Source organism: Lathyrus oleraceus, chromosome 4, assembly GCF_024323335.1.
Source record: "Lathyrus oleraceus cultivar Zhongwan6 chromosome 4, CAAS_Psat_ZW6_1.0, whole genome shotgun sequence".
Taxonomy (NCBI): domain Eukaryota; kingdom Viridiplantae; phylum Streptophyta; class Magnoliopsida; order Fabales; family Fabaceae; genus Lathyrus; species Lathyrus oleraceus.
The window spans coordinates 45,026,806-45,054,804 of record NC_066582.1 but is presented as its reverse complement, the minus strand read 5'-3'; the positions used below and the strand labels follow the sequence as shown (position 1 = coordinate 45,054,804).

The following is a 27,999-nucleotide window of genomic DNA, read 5'->3' as shown; positions in this document are numbered from 1 at the left end:
CTAACCAGTTCTTCTAGAGGAGTGTTGTTCAGATCCTTTGATAACTTTAGAGCAGTTACCATAGGTCTCCAATGTTTAGGTAGACTTATGATGATCTTCTTCACATGATCAGCATTAGAATACCCTTTGTCCATAACCTTAAGTACTGCAACAAGAGTTTGAAACCTTGAGAACATGTTTTCAACAATTTCCTCATCTTTCATCTTGAATGTTTCATATTTTTTAATCAAGCCAAGAGCCTTGGTTTCTTTGACTTGTGTGTTCCCATCGTGAGTCATCCTCAGAGAATCAAATATAGACTTTGAAGTATCTCTATTGGTGATCTTTTCATACTCAGTGTATGAAATAGCGTTCAACAAGATAGTTCTAGCTTTGTGATGACTCTTACAATCTTTCTTCTGTTGTTCTGTCATCACTCTTCTATCAACTTTATTGCCACTTGCATCTACTGGGTATGTAGCCATCAACTACCATATCCCATAGATCAACATGGTGAACTAAAAAGAAGATCTATATTTTATATTTCCAATAATCAAATCTATCTCCATTAAAAACAAGAGGTTTAGGATTATAATTATCCATATCATTTGTATGAGCAACTGGTGGTGGGAGAGCATCCATTGTGTTTCACACTGGATCTTTATTTGACACTGTTAAGTGTTTGATAATCTTATCAAGACCAGAACCAAAACCTGATACCAATTGATGGTGGCAAGAATACAAGATAGGGGGTTTGAATTGGGTTTCTAAAAAAGAAAGCTTTTTAAAACCAACACAATCAAACAATAACACGAACAAGAAAAAAAAACACAATTATTTTTATCTTGGTTCGCTGTAAACAAATCTACCTCCAATCCACCCACCAATGTGATTTTTCCTTCTCAACAAGGACTTAATCCATTATAGCCGAAACTGATTACAAACACCACGAAGACAACCCGCCTTTGTCTTCTTGAGTCTATCTGACTAAAACCTAGTCATTTAAGGAATAAACTCAAACAAATGATATTTACAAGAATGTGTTTACAAGATTGCTTCTAAGAAAGCAGATTAACACAAGTTTAATACAATGAAGTTATCACATAATAACGAACAAAATCCCTATGTGTGTTTATAAAAACTATACATAAATAATATCAAGTTTAGCAAAAGCGTTGTGTAATAGTGTAGTGAATAGCAACGTGAATTAGCAATTAGCAACTTGTCCAATCTTCAGAGTCTCCTTTATATAGGCAGTTAAAAGATCCATTGGAGTGTAGAATTGGAATAGAAAAATGCAGTTGTCTCTTTGTATAACGGTTTGCATATTGGGAGGCAAAATGACACAATAGTAATGTCCTTAGCCCACAAAATTAGTGTAGTGGAGGGAAGGGTAATCTTTGTATTGTGTACTATTTTTCTGACGCAAAACCTTTTGATCTTATCTTCTAATCTTAAGAGGCTTATGAATAAGTGATATTGAAGCATGCTTAGAAGGGTCAAGAGACTAGTTAAGAGAATATTTAGAACCTCGGTCTTCAGAGTCTTGAAACAGTTCCTCAGAACCTAGTCTTCAGAGTCTTTAGAGTCTTCAGATCTTGTTCTTTAGAGTCTTCAGAACTTGAGAGCACATAATCTTGAAGGCTTGACAATCCTTCAGAGGCTCTTTAATCAGAGTCACAGTCAGAAGCTTTAGCACAAACGTTCATCAGAAACGTTCTCTAACAGCATTCTAAAACTTGACAGCATCTTGTAAAGCACTTTGTATCTCTTCAGAGTCAGAGTGTGTTTGAGTCTAGAATATGATGACATCACATGTCAATTCTTCAGAGTCAGAACATGTTAGCAAAAGCTACACACTAGACAAAAACCATTAAGGTATAAAATTGTTCTCTAAGAAACAATGCATTTTTATCATCAAAACTAAAGGCCAGATGCATAACCAAATCTTGTTCTTACAAATATGTGTTTGAGGAATTATGTGATCAAGACGGTGGATCAATGCTGCTGGGAAACAATAAAACCTGTAAAATTACAAGTATTGAATATGTGAGATTCAAGTTCCATGATGAGTCAATAAAGTTATTGACTGGTGTCAGGTATGTACCTAAACTTAAGAGGAAGTCTTGATAGACATGAAGAAATAAGGCTTAATTACCCTTGAGGATGAGGTTGTAAGTGGTTCAACAGATGTGGCATCCACAAAACCTGTGTCGAAGACTGGGTTATGGCACAAGCAACTTGGCCATGTTAGTGAAAGAGGCATGGTCGAATTATCAAAACAAAATCTTCTATGTGGTGATAAGGTCAAAAAAATATAGTTTTGTGAACCTTGTGTATTTGGTAAATCCTATAGGGTGAAGTTTAACAAAAGTAAACAAAGAACACATTAATCCCTTGATTACATGCTGATCTTTTGGGGCTTACAAGGAATCCTTCACACTCAGGTGCAAAGAATTTCCTATCCATAGTTGATGATTATTTTAGAAAGTTATAGGTACTCATCTAGAAGACTAAGGATGAAACTTTTTAAAATTTCACAGGTTGGAAGACCCTGGTCGAAAACCAATCTAGCAGAAAGGTCAAGAGGTTGTGGACCGACAATGGTTTGCGTCTAGAATTACTATTGTATTGCGTCTAGAATTACAAGGCATAAAACTACGTAAGGAATTCCCTAACAAAATGGTTTGGATGAAAGGTTTAATCGAACCATTCTAGAAAGAGTGAGGTGCATGTTGGTTAGTGCGGGATTAAATCAGGTGTTTTGGGTAGAAGTTGTTGTGACTACAACTTACCTGATAAATAGGTGCCCCTCGACTGCCCTGGGGATGAAAACACCTGAAGAAGTTTGGTCGAAACATCCACCTAATCTCGACAGACTTGGAGTATTTGGCTTTTTATCCTTCGCTCACATTAGGCAAGACAAGGTCGAACCTAGAGCTCTAAGATGTATGTTACTTGGATACCCTGAAGGAGTCAAAGCTTATAGGACGTGGTTCCTAGAGCTAGGTCACAGGAGGTGTATCACAAGTCTAGATGTAGTTTTCAATGAAGATAAAATGGATTTCAAAAAAATGATGACGTTGGTCGAAGTCGAAGTACCAAGAAGAAATTCATGTTGAGGTGAAGCATAATGATGCTGAATTGCATAACCCAGATGAAGTCAAAGAAGATGCACAAGTTGATGATGAAGATGAGGAGACTGAAAATTACTACTTGCTGGTAAGAGACAAGTCGAGAAGAGTCACTAAGCCACCTTAGAGGCTTGTTTATGCATATCTCATAGTTTTTGCCTTAATTTTGGCAAGTGAGGTCCTTGATGAAAAACCTAGAGATTACAAGGAAGTTGTGAGGAGTTGAAATAAGACTGAATGACTCAAACCCATGGATGGTGAGATGAAATCTTTTCATGATAACAACACTTGGGAGCTGATCGAGAAATCTGCATAGGGGATTCACTCAGAAAGAATGCGTCGACTTTAATGATATGTTCTCACCTGTTGTAAAACATAGATCCATTCAAATGATGCTTACTATGGTGGCAAAGTTTGACCTAGAACTTGAACAAATGGATGTGAAAACTGCCTTCCTGTATGGTGGTCTAGATGAAACAATCTTGATGAGGCAACATGAGGGCTATGTAAAAAAGGGAGGATTTTATGAAGGTGATGACTGAAATCGATAAGGAGTTCGACATGAAGGATCTGGGAGATGCCTCAGAGATTCTTAGAATTAACATCCGGAGAGATAGAAAGCAGTCGAGATTATGCTTATCTCAAGAGACATGCCTGAAGAAGATTCTTAACAAGTTTGGTATGTTGAATTCAAAGTTTGTTTTAACACCGACTAATCCTCAATTCAAGTTGAGTACGACTCAAAGTCTTATTACTGAAGTCAAAAGAGCCTATACGAATAGCATCCCATATTCTAGTATAGTATATTCTTTGATGTATGTTATGGTATGTACGAGGCCAAACATAGTGTACAGAGTGAGCCTTGTAAGACATATTGGAAAGCATTGAAGTGAAATCTAAGGTACATAAATGGGTCTCTGAGAAGAGTCAGGATTTATGGTGGAACCTTTGGTGATGATATCATAGTCGAAATTAAAAGATTTGTCGGCTCTGATTATGCAGGTTGTATAGATTCCAAAAAATTTATTTATGGATATGTGTTCACTATATTTGGCATAATAATTAGTTGGAAAACAACACTTCATAAGGTTGTTACCTTATCAACCGTTGAAGCAAAATATATTGCCCTCACTGAAGTTGTGAAAAAAGCATTGTGGCTTGAAGGTTTTGCTAAGGAGTTGAAACTTCAAGGTCAAGTTATCACGGTTAAATGTTATAGTCAAAGTTCAACACACATGTCAAAGCATTTAGCCTATCATGAGCAAACTAAGCACATCGATATGAGGTTACATTTAGTTAGAGAGATAATCGAGCATGGATAAGTCAAAGTACCGAAGGTTTCGACTGATGACAATGTTGTTGATATGATCAGCAAGACATCGTAAACTAACAAGTTCTTCCACTGTATGCAGTTGATAAAATTGTATGATGAAACCTAGTTTGTTCCCTTGTTAGTGTAGAGTTTGTTCCAAGGTATAGATTTGTGGTATTTGGATCGAACTCTAGTCTCGACAAGGTTAGATTCATGGTTCGATAGAAGGTGTGAATGATGTAGTCGAAGTTTGATCAAGCATGAAGGAGTCGAATATGTGTGTGTTGTAGTCAAAGTTTTTTCTAGCATGCTGTTGAAATATGTTAGCTTATAGTTTAAGTTAGCATGTTGAATTTGGCCAGTTTGTTGGGTCAATTATTTATTATGTTAGTTGAAAGTTAGGATTTAGTTTTCTTATAAATAACATACTAGTTATAACTTCTCCATAAATCCTGATAATCTTATTTAGATGAAGAAAGTGGTGTGGTAGAGATTCAATTGTAAACATTATTCCCTAATGTGTAATTGAATCAAGAATCCAGTTTTTTAACCATTTTATTTGTTCTTTCTCTTCTCTTCTCTCTTCTCTTATACATTGTGGTTTTCTTGTTAATCAAGAAACCGTTCATACTCTATTTTATTGGACATCGTTTCACAACAGATATCTAATAAGTTATGTACATATGTCATATAAAAAAAACACCTCTAACATAGTTGCCCAGTTGTGTTGTTGATACTCTCAATAGTTGTGTACTCTCACAGTCCCAAAGAATAAAAGTCGAAGAGTAACCACCTTGCTTAACATCAATTTTAATATTATACATGTGTATTACAAATAACAATATTAGAGGATTATGAGTAAAAAATTAATAGTGTACAACAAAAATTTAAAGGGTTTATACATGAATTTTTGTGTTTTTGTAGTATGGCCTTCGAGACATACAAAAGGTGAAATCTCACCCTTTTCAACCCTTCAGGCACTGATGGCATGCATGATAATACTAACCAAACTGGGGTGTTTTCAGTTTATCAATCATTGCTACCGTGACACAGAAAGATATCTGGACACATTATGATTGAAAACAACAAAAATATGATCAATAAATCAGCACCGTTAAGAGGAAACATTTAAACAAATTGAAAGGTTAAATATTATTAAATTTTTAAGAGGTATAATTTCATGCATAGGAAGTGCTAAGGACTTGTTTTTGAATTTATCATAAGGACTAAGTTAAGAAGAGGTTGAATTTTGAGAAGTCCTGTCAAAAAAGTGTACTAAAATCTTGACTTGTATTATCCACCCATGAATCTTTTGGTATCCTATAATGTGAGGGATAATGCAATGTGTTATATAATGAATCAATAAATGAGAAACATACTTACAACGATTTAAGCAAGTAAGCAGTAAAAAAATTGGCCTGGAAATCAAATATTTATGACATTGGTTCATTGATGTGTAAGATGGTGACATTAAAAGTGTTGGAAACTAATAATGGATATTTACCTATATATCAATATTTTCTAATGAATAGATTAGACAAAGACAACAACAAAGATCCACAATATAAACATGAGTGAATATATTTAACTTTCACGTAGCGCAACATTATTAATGTTGGAGTCGAACCACTCTGTTTTTTATTGAAATGTATGCAGTGATGAGCATATCCTTCCTACAATGTGTAATTTAAAGTGTTATTTCTAAAGTAAGGTGGATTTAACTCAAATGTAGCAAACAATATAAAATAGAAAGACAACAAAATATTGTGTTTCAAAGTTATTAGAGATATAAGGAACTTCAAAGAAGATTTTGAATATTACAATCAGACCTATTAACATATTTTTCTTCCATTCTCTAGAAATAATTTCTTCAAATGGAGTGAACTTGATAAGCTTTGGAGGAATTGCATGTTTGTTGAAATTTCCAAGGCTTGTCCCACTATTAAATTTCAAAGCATACTTGTGAGCAGAGGTTTTGAATAACATTTCATTTGGCTGAATTTGAAAGTTAGCTATGGTATATGTATGATTTCCTAAACATAGTAGGAACAACGACATGAATATCGCTCCGCTGAAACTCGAAGGAAAACATGTGATTCATCAAGAGAACGACAAAAAACACTAAATCACATGGAAGAACACAAATAGGAGTTAATATAATAAATATAAAAAGAAGATCAAAATGACAAAAACCATTTTGAAAGTAATATTTCAAAAAACCTATACAATTATATTAACGGAAGTGCTAAGGACTTGTTTTTGAATTTATCATAAGGACTAAGTTAAGAAGAGGTTGAATTTTGAGAAGTCCTGTCAAAAAAGTGTACTAAAATCTTGACTTGTATTATCCACCCATGAATCTTTTGGTATCCTATAATGTGAGGGATAATGCAATGTGTTATATAATGAATCAATAAATGAGAAACATACTTACAACGATTTAAGCAAGTAAGCAGTAAAAAAATTGGCCTGGAAATCAAATATTTATGACATTGGTTCATTGATGTGTAAGATGGTGACATTAAAAGTGTTGGAAACTAATAATGGATATTTACCTATATATCAATATTTTCTAATGAATAGATTAGACAAAGACAACAACAAAGATCCACAATATAAACATGAGTGAATATATTTAACTTTCACGTAGCGCAACATTATTAATGTTGGAGTCGAACCACTCTGTTTTTTATTGAAATGTATGCAGTGATGAGCATATCCTTCCTACAATGTGTAATTTAAAGTGTTATTTCTAAAGTAAGGTGGATTTAACTCAAATGTAGCAAACAATATAAAATAGAAAGACAACAAAATATTGTGTTTCAAAGTTATTAGAGATATAAGGAACTTCAAAGAAGATTTTGAATATTACAACCAGACCTATTAACATATTTTTCTTCCATTCTCTAGAAATAATTTCTTCAAATGGAGTGAACTTGATAAGCTTTGGAGGAATTGCATGTTTGTTGAAATTTCCAAGGCTTGTCCCACTATTAAATTTCAAAGCATACTTGTGAGCAGAGGTTTTGAATAACATTTCATTTGGCTGAATTTGAAAGTTAGCTATGGTATATGTATGATTTCCTAAACATAGTAGGAACAACGACATGAATATCGCTCCGCTGAAACTCGAAGGAAAACATGTGATTCATCAAGAGAACGACAAAAAACACTAAATCACATGGAAGAACACAAATAGGAGTTAATATAATAAATATAAAAAGAAGATCAAAATGACAAAAACCATTTTGAAAGTAATATTTCAAAAAACCTATACAATTATATTAACGGAAGTGCTAAGGACTTGTTTTTGAATTTATCATAAGGACTAAGTTAAGAAGAGGTTGAATTTTGAGAAGTCCTGTCAAAAAAGTGTACTAAAATCTTGACTTGTATTATCCACCCATGAATCTTTTGGTATCCTATAATGTGAGGGATAATGCAATGTGTTATATAATGAATCAATAAATGAGAAACATACTTACAACGATTTAAGCAAGTAAGCAGTAAAAAAATTGGCCTGGAAATCAAATATTTATGACATTGGTTCATTGATGTGTAAGATGGTGACATTAAAAGTGTTGGAAACTAATAATGGATATTTACCTATATATCAATATTTTCTAATGAATAGATTAGACAAAGACAACAACAAAGATCCACAATATAAACATGAGTGAATATATTTAACTTTCACGTAGCGCAACATTATTAATGTTGGAGTCGAACCACTCTGTTTTTTATTGAAATGTATGCAGTGATGAGCATATCCTTCCTACAATGTGTAATTTAAAGTGTTATTTCTAAAGTAAGGTGGATTTAACTCAAATGTAGCAAACAATATAAAATAGAAAGACAACAAAATATTGTGTTTCAAAGTTATTAGAGATATAAGGAACTTCAAAGAAGATTTTGAATATTACAACCAGACCTATTAACATATTTTTCTTCCATTCTCTAGAAATAATTTCTTCAAATGGAGTGAACTTGATAAGCTTTGGAGGAATTGCATGTTTGTTGAAATTTCCAAGGCTTGTCCCACTATTAAATTTCAAAGCATACTTGTGAGCAGAGGTTTTGAATAACATTTCATTTGGCTGAATTTGAAAGTTAGCTATGGTATATGTATGATTTCCTAAACATAGTAGGAACAACGACATGAATATCGCTCCGCTGAAACTCGAAGGAAAACATGTGATTCATCAAGAGAACGACAAAAAACACTAAATCACATGGAAGAACACAAATAGGAGTTAATATAATAAATATAAAAAGAAGATCAAAATGACAAAAACCATTTTGAAAGTAATATTTCAAAAAACCTATACAATTATATTAACGGGTTACCTTACTATCAATCAATATCATATCAAAGTGTTGTTTTGTATTATAAACGACGATCCACTTGTTGTATATTTTTGTCACAATCTTCTAGAGTTCTTTTTTATCATTAATATCTTTAATAAGCTCAAATTGTCTTGTCATATGGAGGATTTGAAGAGACAAGATGAAGAAATAAATACAAAAATGATGAAACGTGACATTGTAAAGTGTTTGCATTTTATAAATAATGGAAAAAAAATAAGAAGAAAGATATTACCAGTTCTCTGAAGACGAGGAGAAAGATGGAGGTGAAACTGATTTCAACGATGAGGAAGATGATGTTTTGAAAGAAGAAAAACAAAAGTTGAAGTATAATGGAATGCAAAAATTCATTAGGAAACGTGAAAAACAAAGTCTTGTGCTGAGTAAAAGCTATGAGAAAAGTGAGACATATTTGAAATGGAAAAGTTATTTTGGCACTAACTTTAACGACTTTTTTCCTTTCTTATCCTTTTTTTTATTTTTTATTTTTTATATATATTTTATTATGAAATTAAATTCTCAAAACACCCTTTTTTTTTTTTTTAGTATCCATTCGGCGAATAATTTTGTTTTAAGTATGGACTCGGTCAATAATTGACCGAGCTAATGAACGAACGTTTTTTTTTAAATTTAAATACATTTTTAGTATTATTAATAAATAATTTTATAATAACTTTTTTATTTAAATAATATAAATTATATTTTTTTATAATAATGTTTTTGTAAATTAAATATTTATTTTAATAATTAAATTATAATTATATTAATTAAGCATATAAATAATTGTAATAAATAGTTGATACTAGTAATGAAAATATATATTCTAGATAATGAAAGCATATAAATGACATTAATTCACAATGCTGACGAAATAGAAGATACCGGTAATGAAAACATATTTTCCCGATACTATTATAGAATTGCAATCCCTACCTGTGATTTCAAACAATGGATCACAAATATTAAGTGTGAAAAATAGCTTTAAAAATTCTAAGTGTGAAAATTTTAAGTGTGAAAAAATAGTAGTCGGTAGATTATAAGTTTTTATTTTATTTTTATGTTGACAATATGAAATAAAGACATTAATTTTATTCTTTAACCACAAATATGTATTTTGTATATAATTTTTATAATATTATAATTATAATTATTTTTATTTAAGAAATCGAAAAATAATTAAATTAATTAATTACATTAGTGAAAAATAATTTTTCCATGTATAAAATATACTCTTTAACATCTATCTTAACCACACATTTTCAGAAAAATATGTTCAAACAATAAAATATAATAAATTATAATTGATTTATAATAATAATTATTTTAATTTGACAATATTATAAAGTATTAAATTCAATTATATACTTGGAAGATATATTTTAATTTGACAATAATGTTTAATCCAATTGTGATACATCGTTTGAAATCACGGATAAGGATTGCAATTCTATAATAATACCCGAAAGATATGTTTTCATTATCAGTATCCACTGTGTCGTTATCATTGTGAATTTGTGTGATATATATGTTTTCATTACATGAAAGATATATTTTCATTATCAGTATCCATTATTTATTAGAATTCTTAATAATACTAAAAATATATTTAAATTAAAAAAATAAAAAATAAAAAATCCTAAGGAAGTAAAAAAGTCAACTTTAACACCTACACAGTATTAGTATAGGTAAAATCTACTACTTTTATTTTTTAATAATTTATTTTACTTAGGTTTTTTTTTGCAAGAACTTAATGATTTGTTATGACTTACGGTGTAGGATACGGTGTATGCAAAAATCAGTGTAAAAATAGCAAGCCTCTATTTGAAATAGTAGGTTTGAGTTCTAAGGATACAAAATAGAAGTTAATCAATTTTGCATATTACTTTGGCAAAAGGAGGAAAAAAAGGAAAATGCACATATTATATTGATTAGAAATTAATCAGAGTCATAATTAATTGAATAAACTAAATTTTGGACATCAAAAACTCTCATTTTAAATACACATCAGATCGCAGGTAGAGAACAAATATACTTTTCAGAATCATTATTCTTTTTATATTATCGTCAAAATACACACACTTGATCAAATTACAAAATTTCTATTTTTATTTTGTTGGTAGTTGACGTTCTAACAAAGGAAAAGAATCTATAAGAAACGGATCCACACATTGTCATACCTACCAACTTAAATTGGAGTGGCATGATTTTTATTATAACAAAACAGGTACACACGTTATTCTATTTAGTTGACAAAACCACGCTAGATTTTTACTAGTAATACACATGTTACTTAAAATAATGCAAAATTGGTCATTTCACTTGGTGTTGTCGGTTTGAGGAAGATGTGTCACCATAACCCACCTACCCCATCTTATGCACTACAAAATAATCAACAGTCAAATTTGATGTCAATTTTAAATCATACGACCAACTTTTCAAAACTTCTTACTTACCTCGTGTGTTTGGTGGCACTAAACTTCCGAGTTACTCCTTACTTAGTCTAAATGGTTCATAAAATTCAAATATGACCTTAGTTGTGCATTTGGTCTAACTCTGGCAGCATTTCAAACATACGTCCAATGGCAAAGAAAGAAATAGTTGGTATGGACACGAAACTCTGGCCTCTTTCCAACTCAATCCAAACGCACTTATATTTATTTTCGGTCAAGAGCACATGGATAAGGTACTTCAAGTATATTTCATATGATACTTGAGTGAAAATAATAATGTTATTTTGTTTTAAAATGAATGTAATTGTAATAAAAAAGATTTAATTTTCTTAAAAAATAAATGTTATTTTTACTTTTTAACATAAAATTATTTGAAAAAATAAAATTTATCTTTACTTTTTACTTTTACTCATTATTAATATATATTATTTTCAAAGTATTGTGTTCCATAAGTGACGTACTCTTTGTGGAGTATGTCAAGTAGGAAAATTAACCAAACTTCTTTTAAAATTAAGAATATTGTCTCTATCTCTGGACTCTTAAAACTACTTCACATTGATTTGTTTGGTCTAGTTGGTATTGCATCAATCAATGGAAAGAAATATGGATTAGTCATAATTGATGACTATAACAGATGTGTTTGGGTTAAATTCCTTAGAACCAAAGATGAATCATATGACGTGTTCAACATCTTCTGCATACAAGTACAAATTGAAAAGGAATAAAAAATAAAAGTAAGAAGTGATCATCGTGGAGAATATGAATATGAGTCATTTGAAACTTTTTGTGAAAAATTTAGAATTCTCCATAAGTTCTCTTCTCCTAGAACTCTACAGCAAAATAGAGTTATAGAGAGAAAGAATAAATCTTTACAAGAAATATCCAAAACTATGATCCATGAAAACAATTTACCTAAGTACTTATGGAAATAAGCTGGAAACACATCATGTTATGTTCAGAATAGAGTATATATTAAATATATTCTAAACAAAATTTCATATGAGTTGTTCAAAGGAAGAAAGCCAAATATTTCTTATTTTCATCAGTTTGGATGTACATGTTGAAGGTGTGAAAACACAAAAAATGGGGTTTTGAATTGGATTTTACAAGGAAAAGCTTTTTCCAAAACAAAAACACCACTAACAAGTTAAACAATGAAGAGATAAAAACACAAAGATTTTTATCCTGGTTCGCTTGAAACTCAAAGCTAATCCAGTTCATCCGCCAATGTGATTTGCCTTATACACAAGGACTTAATCCACTATAATCAACAGATTACATTAAACACAAAGAATACCCTTCTTTGTCTTCTCAAGGATCCAACTAAACCTTAGTCTCCTCAAGGATTCACAAAGAATAACTTTCTTTGTCTTCTCAAGGATAACCTCCTTAAGGAATCAAACAAATAGTTTGAATACAAGTTTATGTGTTACAAGATGCTTCTTCAAAAGGAGATTTAAATAAATGAATAATAAATACTTAAAGAACATTGAATACAAAAGATGATACTTTTTCACAAAGAAAATTAGTTTGTCAAAATACTTGTGTAGTTCAGCAGCGAGAGAGCGAGAGTTCTTCAAGTCTCCAATGCATGCTTATATAGAGTAAGTATGTGATCGTTGGAGGGCAACATGGGGAAAGCTCCTTGAGAGGATGTCCAATGTTGGATGAGAAAGGAATGATATCACGTATGTCTTTTCGTCAACATATTTAGTGATAGGTGTGATGAATAGTACAATCCTTGCCCACAAAATCAGGTAGTGGGAAGGTTGTTCGATTTGTACTATGTACTATTTGATCACGTTCCCATTTGATCTTATATTTAAATTCACTGGCTTCTACTAAAAGATGATTGAAGCATGAAGTTAAGAAATAGAGAGCTGGATTCATAAACTTCAAAACCTTGGGTCAGAATCTTGACAACGTCAGTAGTCTGGCTTTAGTTCTTTAGTGTCTTCAGAATCTTCAGAGTCTTTAGAAACCTTAGTCGGAACCTTGATAACATCAATCGTCTGTCTTGAGATCTTCAAAATCTTTAGCTATATAACACAACTTCAGAAGCTTACCATTCTTCAGAAGTTTGTTGATCAGAGTTACATCCAGAAGCAAAACAACTGAGACAACATTGCAACAACAATATAGTGTCACCTCAAAAGCTTCTGATGGGTGAGATAACGCAGAAGCAGAAAGAACATTGCAACAACAATATTGACGTCTTTCAAAACTTCTAATTGTATTGCAGAAGCGGATTTGAAAGGCAAAGTTCAGAAATTGGTGATGTTACACATCATGTGATCAGAATCAGAACTGTTTGTTAAAGCTACACAATAACAAACCATTAGGGTGCCAAAATTATTATCACACAAATACAACGTTGTTATCATCAAAACTCAAGGTATATATGCAGAACCAAATCTTATTCTAACAAACTCTCCCTTTTTTATGATGATAAAACATGTATTTTGATGAACAGTTTTGTACATGGTAATCATAGTAGAATACATCTTACAGAAGCACAAAGCTCCCCCTAAGATGTATAGTTCTATATAGATAAACTCCAAATGAAAGATCACTTTCCTGGTTTAACTTTTGAAGTACCAGAATTAATAACTAGTCAAAATTTGGTTTAACTTCAGAAATTGATTGATGTTTGTAAGACCCCAATTTTGACCCTAAGATCCCTCATGCAATTTCATCATAAGCATCAGCATTGGGATCATACCTTGGCATTCTCCTTACCCCTCCTTCATTGGGTTTGTTTTGGGAGAGATCGCCAAGAATTTTGTGATTGTATCATACTTGTATGTTATCATTCTACTAACTAAAATACCAAAAATATGTCTTTGCATTTGCCTAACTCTTTTGTAGGTAGGGCATGATCTCCACTGATTTATCAAGTTCATATCTAGGGTTTAAGACCCTCATGACAAAGGGCACAACCATGAATTGATCCAAGAATGGTTATAAGCACCATATATGAGTTCCATTTATTCCTACATGTTATATTGATCAAGTCTTCTTCAAGAGTTTGAGGGTGATTTGCCTTGGAAACCCTAGTTTGATTGGGTATCTTGAGTAACTTCTCCAACAAGCTATCTCACCAATTGATCAAATTTCTCAAAGTACACTTAAAAATTAATTATATTATGCATATATGATCTACCATGATCCAAGAAAGTCCAAATAATTGAAGGTTAGCAAGTTGGTTGGTGGTGGTTGGCCAAATGAATTCATCTGATCAAAACTGGGTCTCCCTAGACCCTATCTCCTAAACTTTTCACCATATGAAGATGATTCCAAGATAAAAATTAGTATAAATTACATTCCAAACAACTTTAATGTTGATACCTAGAGCTAGTTTTTCTTAGAAAATCATTTTCTACGTTGAAACATTATAGGTCATTTTGTTTAAACCCTAATTTGAAAGTCAACTTCCCAAGGCCATAACTTGCTCAATTTTTATGAGATGAAAGATTTACAAGTTTCACAATCAAATTCAATATGCCTACTTCAACTTTGATGTTTGGAGTGAGGGCTGATTCAACTTTTATGAGCATGTGATATGAGGTTACGTTATAGGTCATTTTTTACCTATACCATTGAACAAGTGATTTTTCCAAACTTCAAAAATGCATAACTCTATCATTCCAAATCCAAATGACATGAAATTTGTGACCATTTTAAAGGTATTTGAAAGAGCTACAACTTTGATTAAGACACTTTTCTCATTTGAAGCTCACATAAAAAGTTAAGCAAGGTGGAATATTGAGATATATGGCTTGACACTTAGAAAACTTTTCATCATGTTGAAATTTCCAAACTTCCACCTCAGAATTCTCCATGTTCCAAGCTCCAAATGAAAAAGTGTTGAACATCAAACTTGTTTCCCTTGATCCAAGCTTTCCAAAGAACCCAAGTTCATGCATTTTGGATGAGGTTTGTTAGGTATGCTCATGGCTTTAACAGAGCTACATCTTTGGCAAGAATCAAACTTCAAAACTTCAGTTCACTTTGCCTTGCCAATCAAGCCTCCATTCAGACTTCATTTGGATTGATTTTGGACCTTTTTGCATTGTATCATGGGCCTGCACATGCCCATGCACTCGTGCCATCAACATTGCTAAATTTGGACAAAATTTGAAGTGTGCAAATATCATTCATCCATGTTATAAATACATGCTCTTTGTGCTCATTTGAATCACACCTTGCGCGCCAACTTTGCCCCCCCATTGAAACCCTCTCATTCCAAAGGAAAACCTAATAAATTTGAGTTTGAAATTTGAGTTTGAATCTCAAATGTTGGAGATTCAAGAACTCCAGGATCCAAAGCCTTGCAATCTCTCTAATCACTTCCTACTAGCTTCTCAAGTGTGATCAGATCATGTTTGGAGCAAGCAACATCAAGAACTGCATAGCATTGAAGGTAATTTTCAGAAAACTTCATCTCTTCGATTCTCTCTAAATTCTACTCAATTCTCTTGGATCTTTGTTTGTCTGAAGTCCTACCAATGTAGGCAAGAAGATTCAGTTGCTTAGAGGCCAAATCGAAGCAACTCAGTTGACACACCTCAAAATTCAACTCCTCATATCTTTCTATATATGTGGAGTTAGTTAAAATTGAGGTCAGGTTCGAGCTCTACGCCATTTTTTCTTTCAAATCATGTCCTCTTTTTTTTATTTTAGTGATGGTTGAGAGTGGACTAGTCTGATGAGGTCCACCGGAGAAGAAGACCGGAGCTACAGCTCCATCCGTGCGTTGGCACGTCTCCTAGTCACATGACCTTGCCATTTTGTTTTAATCTGAGGCGTTGGTTTTGATTACCACGCGTGTGGCGCGTTGACTAGGTTCCATCATGGAACGCGCGTTGTAGTCCACTTGATCTGCCACCTCAATTAATGAGGGAGATCAAGTGGCTCACATTTTTTGCTATTTTCTGATTTTCATTTTAATCCTTTTATTTTCATTAATTCATATTAATTTTAGTATTGATCCAAAAAATATGAGAGTTTCACCAAATGATTTCAAATAATTTCCTTTTTCATATTCTGAATTAAAATTATTTTTTGGATCATTATTAATATTTTTCATGATTTAATTGATTTTATGATTATTTTTAATTGTTTAAAAATACTTTTAAGTCTTTAAAAATTCTAAAATTTTCCCCCAAGGTCCTTTGACCTTGTTTGACCTATGATAAATCTCATGGTCATTTCTTTGGTGTTTTGATGAGGTTTTAGGAATTTGACAAACCATATTTAATTTAAATGCCTTATTTTAGTATTTTTAATTTGAATAAATGCCAAATAATTTTGTTGACCAATTGTGATGACTTGTTTGAGTTCGATTCTTGTTGTTGGGTCTTGGTCAAGATTGATTTGACTTTGTCAAGTTAATATCATTGGATTTAGGGGATTGATGGAATGTATATTCCATCTCCCAAAATGAATGGATGATATTAATTTGGTAAAAGCCCTCCTTTGATCAATTTGAGTTTTGATCCATTCCCCTCCCTCTTCATCTCATTCCCATTCTTTATGCACTCATCTCATTTGGCTTATGATATCTCAAAGTCCTAAAGCTAGTTGATTGAAAAATTAACATGAGTATGGATGAGATTAAGCCACCTCTTTTGCATATTATTTTTGTGTGTGGTATGTTTCATGAGCATAGTCCATTATACTATGTCTCTAACATGCATTAACACCAAAACTCTATTGCCCGGCCTCAAATAGTTGTGACTTCTACATAAGTCTAATTACGATTGCTTAACATATCGCTAAATTTGTGACACAAAAGGCATATCATTCTAGTTAGTGAGATTGTAAGTCTCCCATCTTTCATGGTATTGTATGGGAACTTGGCATTTTTTCCTTCCTTTGAAAGATGTCTTGGCTCAAGGATCCATGCTTGTGATAAGTGGGTTGAGTGTTCTCCAAAGAATGTCTAAAAAATGAAAAGCAAAAGCAAAACAACACTAACTTCTAACTCATTAACAACTAACTTTTAATTTCAAGTCATTTACTTTAATGTCATTTAATTTTTAGTTATTCTTCATTTGCCATTATTCATACCATTCTAATTATTTATGTTAATGCAATTTTCACTTTGTCCACTTGGACCGTATTGTGTGATATATCTTGTTTGTGTATACTTTGCTTGTTTGTGTGGTCTTTGACCATTAATGTACATAATAACAACAAAAAGCCTAAAAAACTTTTGTATGGACTGTTGCCTTGATCTTGGACAAATGGACTTAGAACTTAGGAAACATTCCTATGCTAAAGGACTTGGCTAATGCCAACATGTGTGGAACCAAGTGCTTACAATTTGAAACTTCATCGATACATCATTCAAGATCCCTCTGAGTTCATATGCAACATGATCATTGTGAAGCTGTTATTTTGAACCTGTGACTTGTGGAATTCATCTGTTACATGGGCTAATTTGAAGAAGATCATGGAATGGCTAAAGATTGGATGTGGCTATCTTTATTTGATGCCTTTGCTCTTCAAGATAATATAATTGTGCATTTGTGTGTTGCTTGATTCTAAATGTCCAAGGGAATTCTGGGTTTCTATTGACATTCTTGTCTATTGGATTGCTACCCATTTGGTCAGATCTTTTCAACTCTTAACTTTTAATTTTGTGCATAGGATTAGTCTCTTCATCTTTTTCCCATTTCTTTAATTTCAAAATCTCTGCCCCCTTTTTCAAAATCTTCTTTGATTGTTGTTCTAAAATTTGACCACTTTGCGAAAAGATAGAAAATGTGGCCTTATGCCATTGCATTTTCAAACTTCTTTTCTTAAATCAAACTTGTAAATAAACTTAACTATACTTGACTTAAACTTTCAAAAAGCCAAAAAAAAGAACTAACTCATTTAAACCATTTTTAGGCCTTTGTTCCTTTCAAACTTAATTTTTGTTAAAAGCAATGCATCCACTTTGAAATTTGTATGACAAACTATGAGGTTTTGATCTCTCATTTTTATGTTGGTACATAGGCACAAGTCCGAAGGTCTTGTCAAACACAAAAATATAATTAATAAATTCTTTTCTCATCCCCCCATTCTATTTGTTTGTAAACATCACTTTTGTACCAAATACATATGCACACAAAAAGGGCTCCCTAGGAGTACCTAGGACACTTTGGGTGCTAGTACCTTCCCTTTGTTTAACCACCCCCCTTACCTGTAATCTCTGACATTTTATTAGTTTTTATTTGAAAACTTCTTACTTTTGGGTTTTGTTCGTACTTTTTCCCCTTTCCCTTGGAAACAATAAAAGCACGGTGGCGACTCTTGTTACTTGATGTCTAGCTTATCCATAGCTTGATGATCATGAATTTACCGCTACAGAAATTAAGTGGCGACTCTGCTGGGGAGTAGTCTCCAGTGGGTTTAGCCTACTTTTTGTGTGTATATATTTGTATATATGCGATGTTTGTATATATGTATGTGTGATATAATTTGCTTGTTGTGCTTGGTGATCTCTGAGTGGTGAGATAAGTTCTAACCCGAACTTGAGTGCAATTAAGATAGGAGGATGGTATAGTCATGTTCGACTTGTGTGGAGTAGTCCTTAACAAGTTGGCTTGAGATCCATCTGCTCAGTGGAGACTCTTTTAGATTTGGAAATGTCACACAAGTATTTGTGGTTAGGCATTACTATCTCTAATTTGGGTCCAAGAAGTTGAGGACCGTAGAATATTTACCCCCATCTTGGCCTATTTAGGACGTAGTGCGGAGACTGTTCAAGTGTAGACTTGATAACAGTTGTTACGCGATACTATACTCAGACGAGTTTCTCTTGAGAATATTATGGATCGATGAGTCAGTCATCTTAACCTGTAATATCCGATAGATGGAATTAAGACTCTGGGAACTTTTTAGAACGTGATCTACAGGTTTTAGCCCTAGTTCACTCCTTTGGGATGGTTCTTACCCAGACTCCATGCTCGTGACTTACAATAAACCCTTGATTCTTGGTTGATCCAATCAAGTCTTGTCAATATCAATGGAACTTGGGTGTCGATAAGGTGCAAACCATAATCCACCAAAATGGATGATTGATCTTGGCAATGACTTGAATCATCCCTTGACCTTTGTTTTCCTTATGTGTGATCCCTTATTTGTGATTGTTGCATTCATGCATTCATGCGCATCATAGCATTCATTACATGAAAATTTCAAGGAACTGAGGTATTATTTGCAAATATTTTCAGACCATGGATTATGGACGAAGGAACACTAAGAAGTACAGTTTTAGATGTCCCGACTTGAAAGAGTTAAGGAAGCTAACATCTTTTGTATTAGATCCCTTGGACTTCAAACAACGCCATGGGAAGTTATTGTATGTCTTATCTGCTGATACGGTTGAAGGACTCTTGAGTGTATTGGTGCAGTTCTATGATCCTCTCTACCGTTGTTTCACTTTCCCAGATTATCAGCTTGTGCCTACCTTGGAGGAGTTTTCTCATCTTTTGGGGATACCTGTTTCTAGTAGAGTGCCTTTTAATGGATTGGAGGAGATTCCCCGATCTAGTATCATTGCTGAAGCTCTTCACTTGAAGAAGTATGAGATAGAGGCTCATTGGGTGAAGAAAGGAGGATTGTTTGGGTTGCCATCTGATTTCCTCATCAAGGAAGCTACTGCCTTTGCTCAAGTCGGTAGTGTGGACGCTTTTGAAGCTATCTTTGTGTTGCTCATCTATGTATTAGCTTTGTTCCCTAACATTGAAGGTTTTGTTGATGTTAACGCCATTAGACTTTTCTTGATTGGGAATCCTGTGCCTACTTTATTAGGTGATATGTATTTCTCTTTGCATCTAAGGAATTCTAAGGGTGGAGGAACTATTGTCTGTTGCATTCCTCTTCTGTACAAGTGGTTTATTTTGCACTTGCCTCAAATAGCTGCTTTTATGGAGAACAAACAATGTCTAAGGTGGTCTCAGAGATTTATGTCTCTCACTAATGATGATATAGTTTGGTATGATCCGTCTTTGGGCAGTTTGGAGATTATTGATAGTTGTGGTGAATTCTCTAATGTGCCTCTCATTGGTACATAAGGAGGAATTAACTACAACCCTGCTTTGGCTCATTGTCAACTTGGGTTCCCCTTGAGAGACAAACCTAATAACACTTTGTTAGAAGGTCTTTTCTATCAAGAGGATAAAGATCCCCAACATTTGAAGCAGAAGATTGTGCATGTTTGGCATAATGTGCATAGGAAAGGAAGATCCGAGCTTGGTCCGTGCAATTGTGTAGCTTTGGAAGCTTACACTCTTTGGGTGAAGAAAAAAGCCTTCGAGTTGAAGATGCATTATCCTTGTGAAAGACCTATGTCTATGGTTGTGGTTGAGCCATTAACTCTCCCTAACCAAGATGTAGAGGAGTTGGAAGACGCACTCATCAAGATGAAGCAAGAGAAGGATATGTGGGAAGAGCGTTTATGTGCTTTGAGCAAGAAGCATGAAGAGTTGCAGTTGGAGTCTAAGGACAAAGATGCACTTATTGAGCTACTTGAAGACCGAGTGACAAAGAGGCAGAGAGAGTCGGAGGTTTCATCTTCTAGCATGCCTCAATGTTCCGTTGCTTGGAAGAAGATTGTTGATCAACTTGTCCTCGAGACGACTCAGATGAAAGCTTCTTTTGAGACTGAGATCCGTCGCATTCGAAGGAAGTACGCGCCTTCAGCTAGGTCTTCTGACATTGTTGTTAGGGATCCTTAGGATGACTAGTCTCCTTTTCTCTTGTATTTTCCATTTGGTTTCTGAAATTGTACTCAATGTAATCCTTCCAATTATATAAATAAAAAGAGATTTTTGGTCATATAAAATTGTTGCAATTATTGTTAAATATATAAATTTGCAAATGGTATAGTAAGTTCCTTGAAAACAAAAATAAATAATCAAGCATTGCATTTCATGCGTCATTTGCATAAGAAGGTTTCTCTTTCGCCAAATGTCTCATTGGTGTTTCTTCTGTGCTTTAGCCAAGCTGACTCATCGGTACAACACCCGCGCCAATCACTTCAAAATTATGGAGCATCTAAAGCAAGAGAACAGAGAGCTGAAGGACGAGATCGCCCACCTGACTGCCATGATGGAGTCAGTGCTTGCCGCTCAGAGCCAAGCTTCTCCAATGCCTGCAACTCCTCCTGCGATGACGGTTATTTCAGAGGTGACTACCTCTACCATGCCTGCTGCTATCGCTCATTTTGCACCCATTATGCCTGCTGGGTTCCCCTGGGGAATGTCGTCCAGCTTTATGCCTGGAGGATTTGTGCCTACTTTTGCTTTCATGCCGGTATCTAGCCCGGCCATGTCTGTGCCACCTCCCATTATGCACACCTTACCTCGTGTAGAGGACACCATTTATCACTCCGAGCCGTCCGAGGGTCCAAATGTCTACGAGAAAATGGATGAAATGAAGGATCAGTTTCTTGAGTTGCGCAAGGAATTGAAGACGCTAAGAGGTAAGTATTTGTTTGGAAAGAGTGTTGTTGAGTTGTGTTTAGTGCCCAACGTCAAGATCCCGGTGAAGTTCAAAGTGCCTGACTTTGAAAAGTATAAGGGGAATACTTGTCCGCTCAGTCATCTAGTGATGTATGCTCGCAAGATGTCTACCCAGACCGATAATGATCAACTGTTGATTCATTATTTTCACGACAGTTTGACCGATGTTGCGCTCCGTTGGTATATGGGATTAGATAATGCCAGCATTCATACTTTCAATGACCTGGGAGACACTTTTGTCAAGCAGTATAAGTACAATGTGGACATGGCGCCTGATAGAGACCAGCTGAGATTTTTGTTCTCATAAAGATAAAGATACATTTAAAGAGTATGCGCAGAGATGGAGGGAATTGGATGCCCAGATCACTCCTCCTTTGGAGGAAAAAGAGATGACAAAGATCTTTCTAAAGACCCTGAGTTCATTTTATTATGAACGAATGATTGTTAGTGCCCCCATTGACTTTACCGAGATGGTAAACATGGGGATGAGGCTTGAGGAAGGAGTCTGAGAGGGACGCTTGTTAAAAGATGAAGCATCGATGAGCAAGAGGTATGGCGGCAGTTTCAGTAAGAAAAAGGACAAAGAAGCAAATGCAATAAGCAGTGGGAGGCAGAGGAGGCCTCAGATCATAAGGAATCAATCATCCCATCAACATCATCATCAAGTATCTTCCGTTATCCCGGTATTTTCTAATCAACAATCAACACCAGTTCAACAACCACAACGTCAACAACGACCGCAACAACGAACAAACACCTACAACAACAACAATACTACCAACAATCATCATCAACAAAACTTTGAGAGGAAAAAGGTCTCTTTCGACCTGATTCCTATGTCTTATGCAGAATTGTATCCATCCTTGGTTCTCAAGAACTTAATCCAACCGAGAAACCCGCCACAGATTCCAGAACCACTTCCATGGTGGTATAAGCCTGAGCTCCGTTGTGCTTTTCATCAAGGAGCACCCGGACATGATATAGAGAACTGTTATCCACTCAAGTATGAGGTTCAAAAGCTGATGAAGAGTGGAATGGTGTCCTTCGAGGACCGTGCGCCGAATGTGAAAGTGAATCCTTTGCCCGCCCATGGGAACTCTTCTGTGAATATGGTGGATGGTTGTCCTGGCGAGTTTAAAGTTTTTGATGTGCATTTTATCCAAAGATCCTTGGTGCAGATGCATAAGGATGTTTGTTTGTTAAGTGATTGTGAGCATGACCATGATGGTTGTGTTGTTTGTAGTGTTAACCCGAGGGGTTATGAAGTTGTGAAATGGGATATCCAGCGACTGATGGATGAAGACATGATTCAAATTGTTCAATCCAGTCATGTAGATGACTATGTGAATGTCATAGTGCCCATTTTCAAGGAGCCATAGAGATTGGTAATTCAGTATGACAACAGCAGCAGTAACCATGTCAGCAATTGATCAGTACCGCCGTTGGTTATACGGTTAGCGGGCCCAGTCCTGTATTTATATGATAAAGTTGTGCCATATCAGTATAATGCTACAATGATAAAAGGTGGTCAAGAGGTCCCGTTGCCTACGACTAGCTCTGTCGTGAGCATTGCTGATGTTACCAAGGTGACCCGCAATGGTCGTGTGTTTGGGCCGGTGTTCCCAAAGGATAAAGAAGAATCAGTTGTTGGAAAGAAGGTAGAAGTGCCTGTTGTAGATTTAGTTGGTGCTTCAAAGGGTAAGTCTGGTGAATCCAACGATGAGAAGGCCAACGATGATGATGAGGTAATTCGATTAATCAAAAGGAGTGAGTTCAATATGGTGGAGCAGTTACTCCAAACCCCCTCAAAAAATCTTCGTGTTGTCTCTGCTCATGAATTCTGAAGCACACAGAGAAGCACTGCAGAGAGTTCTGGAACAAGATTTTGTAGAACATGATGTTACAGTAGACCAATTCGATCATATCATGGCTAACATCACTTCTTGTAATAATCTCAGCTTCTGTGATGAAGAACTCCCTGAGGAGGGAAGGAATCATAATTTGGCTTTGCACATTTCTATGAATTGCAAAGAGAATGCTTTGTCAAATGTGCTTGTTGACACCGGGTCGTCGTTGAATATACTGCCGAAGTCAACTTTGTCAAAGCTATCATACCAAGGAGCGCCTATGAGGTATAGTGGGGTAATCGTCAAGGCCTTTGACGGTTCGCGCAAAACGGTTATTGGTGAAGTGGACCTTCCAGTTAAGATAGGTCTGAGTGATTTTCAAATTACTTTTCAAGTAATGGATATCCACCCGGCGTACAGTTGCTTGTTGGGAAGGCCATGGATCCACGAGGCAGGAGTTGTTACTTCAACTTTACACCAAAAGCTCAAATTTGTGAAGAATGGGAAGCTTGTGATTGTTGGTGGAGAGAAGGCATTGTTGGTTAGCCACCTGTCATCTTTATCTTATGTTGAAGTTGAGGATGAGGTTGGAACTCCGTTCCAGGCCTTATTTATTGCTGCTGAAAAGAGAGTTGGGGCACCTATGTCCTCATTGAAAGATGCTAAGAAGATTGTGGAAGAAGGTAATGTTGATCAGTGGGGGCGCATGGTAGAGGTCTCCGATAACAAAGGCAGAACCGGTATGGGGTTCTAGAAAGGTTCATCAACTGCAAGGACTGAAGATATGCAACTTAGCTTCCGTAGCGGAGGGTTCATCCATGGCAATGAACAACACTTAGCTGTTGTGCTAGAAGATGACGAAGAGGAAGACTGCACCAATTTTGTGACGCATGGAAAGGCTTGCAACAATTGGACTGCTGTTGATATTCCTGTTATTTTGCATCAATCTAAGTAATTGCTTTTATATGTTTTTAAAATCCTTCTCCTACGCCTAAGGGAAAAGTGAACATTGTTTGGGCATTTTCAAATTAATCATTAATATAATTAATTATATTCATCCACATCTATGATGTCTTGTTTTTACCTTTTGTTTTATTCTAAAAATGGTAATCACAAAAAACATAAATAAACAATATAATTGTCCATCTGCATAATATTTGGTCACAAATCCACTTCTCTAAAATCGAAATATCAAATCATTATGCAGGTTGGTTTCTAATCCCATTGAATACAATAATCCTTCTTCTTCTCCAAATTTTGAATTCCGTATGTTTGAAGCCGGGGAGGAAAGTGATGTAGAAGTAAGTGATGAATTATCTCGTCTTCTTGAGTAAGATGAAAATACCATTCAACCATTCGAAGAGCAGGTTGAGTTAGTCAACTTGGGTTCCGAGGATGATGTGAAGGAAGTCAAGATTGGGTCTCGACTGTGTCCAGATGTCAAGAAGGGGTTGATTGATCTTCTTCGAGAATATTCAGATGTGTTTTCTTGGTCCTATCAAGACATGCCTGGTTTGGATTCTGAGATTGTAGAGCATAGATTTTCGTTGAAGCCAGAATGCCCGCCAGTCAAGCATAAGTTGAGAAGAACGCATCCTGATATGGCTGTGAAGATCAAAGAAGAAGTGCAAAAGAAGATTGATGTCGGTTTCCTTGTAACCGCTGAGTATCCGTAATGGGTGGCCAATATTGTGCTCGTGCCAAAGAAAGATGGAAAAGTCCGCATGTGTGTTGATTACAGAGATTTAAACAAAGCCAGTCCGAAAGATGATTTCCCTCTGCCACCCATTGATATGTTGGTAGACAATACTGCCAAATTCAAAGTCTTTTCGTTTGTGGATGGATTTTTTGGATATAATAAGATCAAGATGGCACCCGAAGATATGGAGAAGACCACATTCATTACACCTTGGGGAACATTCTGTTATAGAGTGATGCCTTTCGATTTAAAGAATGCTGGTGCAACTTACCAAAGAGAAATGACTACTCTTTTTCATGATATGATGCATAAAGAGATTGAAGTTTATGTCGATGACATGATTGCTAAATCGATTGATGAAGAGGAACATGTTGAGCATTTGTTGAAGTTATTCCAGTGTTTGAGGAAGTATCAACTCCGCTTGGATCCCAATAAGTATACTTTTGGTGTTCGTTCTGGTAAGTTGTTGGGCTTTATTGTCAGCGAGAAGGGTATTGAAGTTGATCCTGCCAAGGTCAAAGCAATACAAGAGATGCTTGCGCCTAAAACTGAGAAGCAATTCAGGGGTTTTCTCGGTCGTTTGAATTATATTTCCAGATTCATTTCACACATGACTGCCACATGTGCGCCTATATTCAAGCTTCTTCGGAAAGATCAGTCTTGTGATTGGTCCGAAGACTTCCAGAAAGCTTTTGACAATATCAAGGAATATTTGCTCGAACCTCCGATTTTGTCTCCACCTGTTGAAGGAATATCGTTGATCATGTATTTGATTGTGCTTGAAGATAGTATGGGTTGTGTTCTTGGTCAGCAAGATGAGACTGGAAAGAAAGAATTTGTAATTTACTACCTCAGTAAGAACTTCATCGATTGTGAGACTCGGTATTTTATGCTTGAGAAGACTTGTTACGCATTGGCTTGGGCTACTAAGCGTATGTGCCAATATATGTTGAATCATACCACTTGGTTGATATCCAAAATGGATCCGATCAAGTATATATTTGAGAAGCCTGCTTTAACTAGGAGGATTGTCCGTTGGCAGATGTTGTTATCAGAGTATGACATTGAATACCGATCTCAGAAAGCAATCAAAGGTAGTATCTTGGATGACCATTTGGCTCACCAACCTATTGAAGATTACTAGTTAGTGCAGTATGATTTTCCTGATTAAGAGATTTTGTAATTGAAAATGAAAGATTGTGATGAACCATTGCTTGAAGAAGGGCCAGAACCTGGTTCCCATTGGGGCATGGTATTTGATGGAGCTATTAATCAATATGGAAATGGAATTGGGGTAATGATTATTACTCCTCAAGGCACGCATCTACCATTTATAGCTAGATTGACTTTCAAGTGTACAAACAACATGTCAGAATATGAAGCTTGCATTATGGGGCTTGAAGAGGCCATGAATCTCAGAATCAAGTATTTGGATGTCTTTTGAGACTCAGCTTGGTTGTGAATCAGATCAAAGGTGAATGGGAGAAAAATCAACCCGGTTCAATACCATATAGAGATTATGCGAGGAGGATTTCAACTTTCTTTACAAAGGTTGAGTTTCATCATATTCCTCGAGATGAGAACCGGATGGCAGATGCTCTTGCAACATTGGCGTCAATGATTGTAGTGAAGTATTGGAATGAAGTTCCTAAGTTGTCTATAATGCATCTTGATAGGCCAGCTCATGTGTTTGTTGTTGAAGAGATCAAAGACGAGAAGTCGTGGTATTACGACATCAAATGTTTCCTCCAAAGTCAGATTTACCCGCCTGGGACATCTTTGAAAGATAAGAAGACTTTGAGAAGATTAGCCGGTAATTTCTACTTGAATGGTGATATACTGTATAAGAGAAACTTCGACATGGTTTTGCTCAGATGCGTGGATAGACACGAAGCAGACTTGTTGATGACTGAAGTGCATGAAGGTTCCTTCGGTACTCATTCCAATGGACATGCAATGGCAAAGAAGATGTTGCGAGCAGGTTACTATTGGCTGACAATGGAATCTGACTGTTGCAAGTTTGTGAAGAAATGCCACAAGTGTCAAATATCTGTTGATAAGATTCATGTTCCTCTGATACTATTGAATGTTATTTCTTTCCCATGGCCCTTCTCCATGTGGGGAATTGATATGATTGGGATGATTGAGCCCAAAGCTTCGAATGGACATTGTTTCATTTTGGTGGCAATTGACTACTTCACAAAATGGGTTAAAGCGGCATCGTATGCAAATGTAACCAAGCAAGTTGTTGTAAGGTTTATCAAGAATCAGATAATATGCCGTTATGGTGTGCCAAGTAAGATCATTACTGATAATGGATCGAACTTAAATAACAATATGGTGGAAGCTCTTTGCAAAGACTTCAAGATTGCACATCATAATTCTTCTCCCTACAGACCTTAAGATGAATGGGGTTGTTGAAGCTACGAACAAGAACATTAAGAAGACTATCCAGAAGATGGTTGTCACGTACAAGGATTGGCATGAGATGCTCTCATTCGCTTTGCATGGGTATCGTACATCCGTCTATACTTCAACAGGGGCAACCCTTTTTTCTCTTGTATATGGCATGGAAGCAGTGCTCCCCGTAGAGGTTGAGATTCCTTCATTGTGTGTGCTCATGGAAGCCAAGTTGACTGAGGCTGAATGGTGTCAGACCAAGTTTGACCAACTGAATTTAATTGAAGAGAAGAGAT

General features: G+C 35.2%; 1 protein-coding gene across 8 annotated transcripts; it reads right to left on the bottom strand.

The window, feature by feature from the left end:
• Positions 1 to 5,672: 5,672 nt before the first annotated feature.
• Positions 5,673 to 9,199, bottom strand: LOC127138788 (uncharacterized). 8 transcript variants are annotated; one of them, XM_051065317.1, is made up of 3 exons: positions 9,026 to 9,199; positions 8,357 to 8,598; positions 5,673 to 6,098 (listed from the first exon to the last, which is right to left on the bottom strand). In XM_051065317.1, the coding sequence occupies exons 1-3, from the start codon at positions 9,139 to 9,141 to the stop codon at positions 6,064 to 6,066; spliced, it is 393 nt and encodes a 130-aa protein (XP_050921274.1). In that variant the 5' UTR covers positions 9,142 to 9,199; the 3' UTR covers positions 5,673 to 6,063. The 8 variants fall into 8 exon arrangements, 6 of the variants coding, with proteins under 6 accessions (XP_050921274.1, XP_050921275.1, XP_050921270.1 ...); XM_051065318.1 differs by lacking the exon at positions 8,357 to 8,598 and adding an exon at positions 7,306 to 7,547; XM_051065313.1 differs by lacking the exon at positions 8,357 to 8,598 and adding an exon at positions 6,255 to 6,496.
• Between the last annotated feature and the right edge of the window lie 18,800 nt (positions 9,200 to 27,999).

Bases quoted from the DNA above. Each gene is read 5' to 3' on its own strand.
- LOC127138788 (XM_051065317.1), bottom strand. From the start codon at position 9,141: ATGAATTTTTGCATTCCATTATACTTCAACTTTTGTTTTTCTTCTTTC. The intron at 8,599-9,025 runs GTAATATCTTTC...TTCGAGTTTCAG, and splicing joins TCCTCGTCTTCAGAGAACTG to CGGAGCGATATTCATGTCGT. The intron at 6,099-8,356 runs GTCTGGTTGTAA...TACACATTGTAG, and splicing joins GAAGAAAAATATGTTAATAG to GAAGGATATGCTCATCACTG.